At 31.8% G+C, this 7,185-nt stretch overlaps 1 protein-coding gene across 1 annotated transcript; it reads right to left on the reverse strand.

Annotated features, from left to right (window-relative positions):
• Nucleotides 1-1,624: 1,624 nt before the first annotated feature.
• Nucleotides 1,625-6,618, reverse strand: Smp_154680 (putative glycosyltransferase 14 family member; the record flags this gene model as incomplete). The annotated part of the gene is made up of 2 exons (XM_018794228.1): nt 1,625-2,138; nt 5,794-6,618. The coding sequence occupies 2 exons, from the start codon at nt 6,616-6,618 to the stop codon at nt 1,629-1,631; spliced, it is 1,335 nt and encodes a 444-aa protein (XP_018648662.1). The 3' UTR covers nt 1,625-1,628.
• Nucleotides 6,619-7,185: the final 567 nt, after the last annotated feature.

Raw genomic sequence — 7,185 nt, forward strand, 5'->3', positions numbered from 1 at the left:
TATCGCCTTTGAATTTATTATTCATATAGGTTTTTGTTTTGTACGAATAATCTAGACTCTCTTGGAGGTTTCCGCGTTATATTTTGATGAACAATCTCAGTACAAGTACATTTCAATTGGTAATTTTTTGAGTAGAATTATCTCCAGAGTGCAGATTCTTCAAATTTACAGGGGGAGAAATACAATCAAATTCTAGTTTCTACTGATGAGAGCTTACTTACAGAAGCCTATCAAATGATTGTTCCATTTAGGCTTCCTCTGTGAAAAAAAAGTGTTGGAAAGAGGTTTCTTTGCTCAACGACATTTGTTCTTATGATTCGAAGAACGCTTTTCATCCATTTTAAATGCGCATAAAAGTAGTGATTTGATTCATATCATTCTTTCAGTAGCTTCACTACGACAGTCGAAAACTTATAGAATTATATAATACCATTCTTTATATCCGCTAACTGAAAACTTGTTTTAATGTCTTACGAATTATATGTACAATATGAATACAAGGTCTTGAAATATACTCTCAATATATTGGCTATTTGTGATAGGAATTTTGTGTTACAATTATAGCATAAGGACGAGCAAGACATAATAGAGAAACAATTCTCAGGTGTTTGTGTAAAATTTAAAACCTACGTAAAACTAGCAGTGAAAGTACTTCTGTATGGTACTCAGAACGAAAGAATTGCTTTCTATCATAATGAAATAAAAATGATAGTGTTTAACATATCAAATGCTCGATTCTCTTTGTGTAGATTTTATATAACAAGAAAATCAACATTATTCCTAAATCCTTATCTTTAATCCGGAAACAGACCTTATCACGGTAACGTTATCATTTATAGACGAACCATTCAGATTAAAAACAACTCCTATTAAATTATTTCTACAGATTCAACTATCTACATGCCTAAAAAGCATCTCTAAATTATAGTTAACATCGGTTCGTTTGTTAACCAAAACAAATTGTTCATAATTCAAAACCCAACCCTAAAGACATAACCTTAACCAAGAACAGTGTGGGGTCTTGTAAAAACCTATTTATGTCCTTATAAAAGTTTAAGAACACAAGTAATCTATCTCCATATCGACGTAATCATACACCGTCCCTTCTTCCATTTACAGACAGAGCAACCTGTTCAGGACTCAGTAGCTGAGTGGATAACGCGATGGCGTTTGAAGCGAAAGGTACTGGGTTTGAGTACCAGAGTGAACATCAACGCTGAGATGCAGGTACATCCAGCTGACCAGTCCCAAATAGGACGAAACGCGCGTCCTGGATACCACTGCTAGCCACTATCCATCTTTGCTTACAATGCTTGTGAAATAAGGCTATATCAAGGCAATACGCACAGTATGCACATATGCCAATTAGAGACTGATCAGTTGCAGTCCTAAACATCAATGGGAAGATTCAAACAAACAATAGTAATTGTATTTTCACAATTGTTTATCAGGTAAAAATTGTCATTTACAATAATTATGTTATAAGACATAGAATTCTCTGTAGTAATAGTGTATTCAAAAAAAATACGTAAAATCTGAAATATTAAAATTAATCAACATTAACAAATGAAAATGAACATAAGTTGACTATGGTAGTTAAATAACCGTTTTTCTTTTTTTTTTTGAAATTAGATATGATTTTGTGAACAATGCAATATAGAGTAAGGTGTTACATTAAAACTTGGATCTAATTGTTTACTTTTCATCTCGTTTAAAACTTTATTCATGATATAATACTCTGTACAATCATATGCAATCGGCTCAAAATCATCATGAAACTTATTGGCGAAAAATTCGATTCGTGATGTTATATATGGAAGGTCGTTTATGCCTATAATGCAAACAGCATTACGCACTCTTGAACTTTTGCAACCTTCATGAAACCATGTTACATAACGAGCAACGAAATTTTTCCGTGGATCTGATTTATTAGTAACATGAATTTCATTACAAGCACCAGGGGCACCAATTAATGGATTATGAGTTAGTGTAGGAAAAAATACTTCATCTGGATGTTTTTTTAAGTGTCTTTCTGATTTTATCGCGTTGAGTATTTCCTTTGCTTTTCGATCAGTTTGATAGAAATGAACAAACTCTCGCTTTAATGCCATGTAAAAGCTTCCCTTGTTCCAAATAATCTAGAAAAAAATGGTTCTAAAGATAATGTTATTGTGACAAAATACATGTTTCCACACAAATATATATTTATATACGAACAAAGCTGTATAACAATCTATTTTTTATATAGTTGAGATCATGAGTCAGTTGAAGCTAGACCACCATTGAAAACCTAGAATCAATGGACAGCCGTTTCGTCCTACCGTGAGACTCCTCAGCAGTGCGCATCCACGATCTCGCCTCGCGAGATTCGAACCCAGGACCTATCAGTCTCACGGGCGAACACTTAACCACTAGACCACTGGGCCGGCATCTCACGGTGTTAATGTCTAACTATTCATATCAGGCTAAAAGGTGATTAAGTATAATTTTCAACTCCTTTTTTATTGTTAATTCTGGTATTTGAATAGCTTTCGAGTAATTCGCACACAAAATAATGTGAATAAGTCAAAATATGTTAGTTTTAGTTTTTAATCACAGTGAATAACATAATGTGCATACATTTTATGGATAGATAAATCCAATTTTCACCTTGAAATTGAATTTTCCTATCTGTAAAGCTGCTGAATTATCTAGAATGGAAAATCTGCCTCAGTGAAGTTACTTTATCACAATAGATAGGGATTTGTTTCAGACGTATGTTTCATTGTGTGTTTTAGAGGCCCGTTATTTTGACTCCAATTAGATCGTGTGTTGATTGCTATTCAAATATATATGTCGTCTATCCTCGTATATTATTGTCGACTTGACTCGCGTCAATGTATATCGTAATTAAATAAGACAAATACGTAGATGGATTTTGAATACGTTTATTTTGTACACTCATTGGTCTGGACAGACAATCAGTGGGACGAAGCGAAATGACGTGCAGTGGAGAAGGCGTGTGAGCCAGATCCTTTTAATCAAGCGTTTGTAGTAGGATAGAAATAAGTTACACGGATCTGAGAGTGAAATAAGAAACGCACACACTTACGCCTATATAAAAGCAGTCAAGGCTGATATGCGAATAATTAACAAGCTCAAAATGTAGCTTGAGAAGAATGGATAAAAAAGTTTGTCCAGAAGCTAGAATAAGCTATGTGGGTTCGACATAGGACCGGCCACTACAATGTATTCAATTGGGAACATCTTATCATCTCAAAGGAATAACATTTTTGTTTGGAATGAAGTAATGACAAATTATATACATTATGAGTATTATATTAGCTTTTTTTAAAGGCAAGAGTTGTTGTAATCAATCGATAGTCATTAATTCTAATTGACTTTTCAAAAAACTGATTCATTTTAAGTGATTTCTTTTAAATACACCTCTTTTATAAATATAATTAATATTTAAAGTATGTAAAATGTATGTCCTAATCAAGAGAAACTTTGTTGCATGTTCATCTCTATCTCTAGTGTTTTACAACACCTCATTCGAGAATATAACCTCAAACAAACTATAGTGACTATATTAACTGGAGATCAAGTAAAAAATCATACATCAAGTTCAATATTATAAAGATTAAAGGTAATCATATGGTATTGATTTCCGCCAAATACTCAAAAGATTACTGACTAAAACATTATGGATTGCATTATTAAAATGTTCACTGTTAAATAATAGGTTTGAAGTCATCATTAATTTGTAAGTCTTCTTTCAGATTGATCTCCATGGTTTAAACCCGTGCTATAGACTGAATTGAACAACCGTGGGACGAAAGCTGTTTATCCCTTTAGATATGTACATTCTAACTTCACGGAAGAAACTTAAAAAAAGAATTATTAATTTTATATAATAGCCTAGTTGTTATTAATTTAGTTTCTAGGTCATATTTTTCGTACTTTAATATCCATTGGTATCCCATTAAAGATCAGCTAGTAATCACAACCTTTTTATTCTATCACGAAACTCTTCAAGTATTATATGCTTATATTTTTATAATGGGCAGTAGTAATCTATGTTCAGCTGTTTTCGGAGCAACATAGCCGTATTTGATGGCATTGTATAATTTTAACGCTATATCGCTGATCGATTGGAGTTAAAATATATGAACTATGGGGTTCCAAGTTAGTGGTTTCAAGATAATGCGATAGCCATTAGATAAGAGAGTCGCAATGTCTTTTCAAAGCAAAGTCATAAGTCTGGACTCTTGAGGATTTCCATATTTGTGAGAAACAGCTATCTAGTTCTCCTTGGTTTCCAATGTCACCTTAATTGATGTTCATTCTTAGGGAATACCATATACATACTTTAAATTAAATGCTTTAGTGTGGACAAATGAAACCGTTGTTTACAAATTAAGGAACATATATTGACTATTGATGAAATCTACATGATTTCAATATTAAGTTTAAGGTAATTTTAACGTAAAATCAAAAACCTTTGAGAGTTGACTTCTACATAGGACGAGAGCATTAGTCAGATCTGAGACGTTACTGAAATTTAAAACACTTAATCAAGAATTAAGTCGGACTCCTAAAGAATTGCTTAACTGAAATTTAATAAATGGACATTTTAATGTTCAAACTATTCAGTTAATGAAATGATTTTAATGTGATGAACATTTTAGAATTGGTGTCTGTAGACTAATATACTATTTTTGTAATTGAAGTGTTGGGAAACTGGATCTCTCACTGATATGTATATGAATACTTTATTCATTCATGGTTTTCAGTATGATGTGACGATGAACTCTCGAGTGACAAATTTCTAGTTATAATGGTATCTGAAAATAGATTTTAAATCTCATATGGATACAATTACGTGAACAAAATTCGACAAGTGAATATTAATTGTTATATCCCGAAGCGAATTATGAATGGTAACTTTTGAGGACTATTCATGGACCAATACTATGTGTATATTTTTATTGTATAATTACTAACTAACTAAACTATGCATATTCATATCCCTCTTATTATAAGCTTTGTTTTGACCTATGAACTATTACTATACGGTTTATCATTCTTGAGTTATCCCCAGTCTATTAATTACTGCCTCCCACATTCACAGCCACTTTGGGCTGAGTCTTGTACAAATGTTATTTTCTATTTTATGGTACGATGTGGTCTGTTTGATTGGTATATAAACCCAGTATGTTTGAGAATAATGATCCATATTGCAGAGGCTGTTATTGGTGTTCCTGACTTAACTGGCTGAGCTAGGCAGATAGCAGGATCGACAAGTGCTCTAGACTGCTCGTACGGGTTTCGTGTGTTATTGGTCCGTTCAATAAATCACTGTATTCTAATTGGAGGTTACAAGATATAAGAATTACCGGCGAGAGTTGTAACATTAACACAATAAAGTAAACTAAAAACCCAATCAGTAAATTTGTTTGGCTACTCAGGAATGCAAAACAATCAAATGCATCTATAAAAAATAACTTCTAAAATACAAAAGGGATATGTGTAAATTCAACATTTTAGTTTTTTGTTATTTCAGACTGTTTTATGAATCATTATGTTACTTCTGTTACCATATATCTGATCACACAAATGTTGTATAGTGTCCATTCTAATCATATTTAAATTTCCTGTAATTCGACAAATCGATTTGTCATGATAAAGATTTCTTAATTGTTGCCTCAACTAGACATGTAACAGATGATTCATAACTGTACTGATTTTTTTATTATATGAAGTTCCAATAGAGCATATCATTATCATGATCGTGATAAGTATAAAACTTACGGGAAATGAGAACTTCTTTTTAGGCCAACGTGAAGGGTTGAAATTTGGACCTATGCCTTCGACGACATTCGATCCGTTTATTGCTTTTAATGCAGCAACCAACTCCCAGTTTGTCCTCAAAGGTAATTCTTGTCCATTCACATTCAATATATATTTCCACTTATAGTCTGTGTTTTTTATTAATTTACCTGCACATACAAGAAACGCTTCAAGTATTGAATAATATCCCCACTGAATATTGACAATTTCTGTCCGATTCAACACCATCACATTTAAACCATAACATCGGGCCAACTCTAACACTTGATTATAAAATTCAATTGAGGATTTAGAATCTACATGAATACAATACAAGTTATGTGATCTGTATATCAGTCGAAGGAGACGTGATACTTGTTTAATATTTTGATGAACAGATAAACTAAATGCTAAAGGAAATAGTTTCTCTTCCATTGAAGATTGAATGACATGACTTTGGAACAATTTAAATTTTTCACATGTATTATGATTTGATAAATTCATATAGCTTTCGTTCCAATATGACTGAATTCTTTCAAAAACTCCATTATTGGGATGTATAATTTTATTTTTGAGCAAATATTCACAAATTCTTCGAACTTCTCTGTATCTTTCTGTCTGAAACTGATTTATATCATTACTAACTTCGATGGACGAATATAATAAGTAGTATAACATAAGGACTGATAAAATTAGAAAACTTTTCAATATTAAACTTTTCACTGGAATATAATGACGAAATTTGATAAGAAAAACTTCAAATCGTATTATGGACATTTTTATTTCATGTGTGAAAGCATCATTCATCATGTCATTGAACCTACAGACCCAACTATCTGATTTTACCTGAAGGAGAAACCAGAATTTGAGAATGAATTAAATTTCAATTTTTTAAACCAGAGAAGAAAAAAAATCCATAAATTCATCTGTAATGAATAAATAGACACTTGACAAGCATACCATAAACAAGTGGCATGGTTACACACAAATTTTGAGTTTAAAAAAGCACACTCATAGACAGGTTTATCTAAATGTCTGACCTTAATAAATTGTCATACAATTGTGCTTATTTGACATTTACGAATTCGTAATAATCCGTGCATGACTTTAAAATGTTGCTCACTACACCTACTGACATATATATATATATATATATATATATATATATATATATATATAATTTAATTTAATTTAATTGGATGAATAAGATACTGTTCGAAGGTGCTATTGTAATGAATGAGAACTCAGGTACGGTGAACTAGTTTATTATTTTATACGAAAGAGCATATTGCCTTTGTAGAGTATAAAAATCATACATTAAATACATCATTTGCATTCCATTATTTTCCCAATTCTGTTGTTATTCCTACAGCT

This window comes from Schistosoma mansoni, chromosome 1, assembly GCF_000237925.1.
Source record: "Schistosoma mansoni strain Puerto Rico chromosome 1, complete genome".
NCBI lineage: Eukaryota > Metazoa > Platyhelminthes > Trematoda > Strigeidida > Schistosomatidae > Schistosoma > Schistosoma mansoni.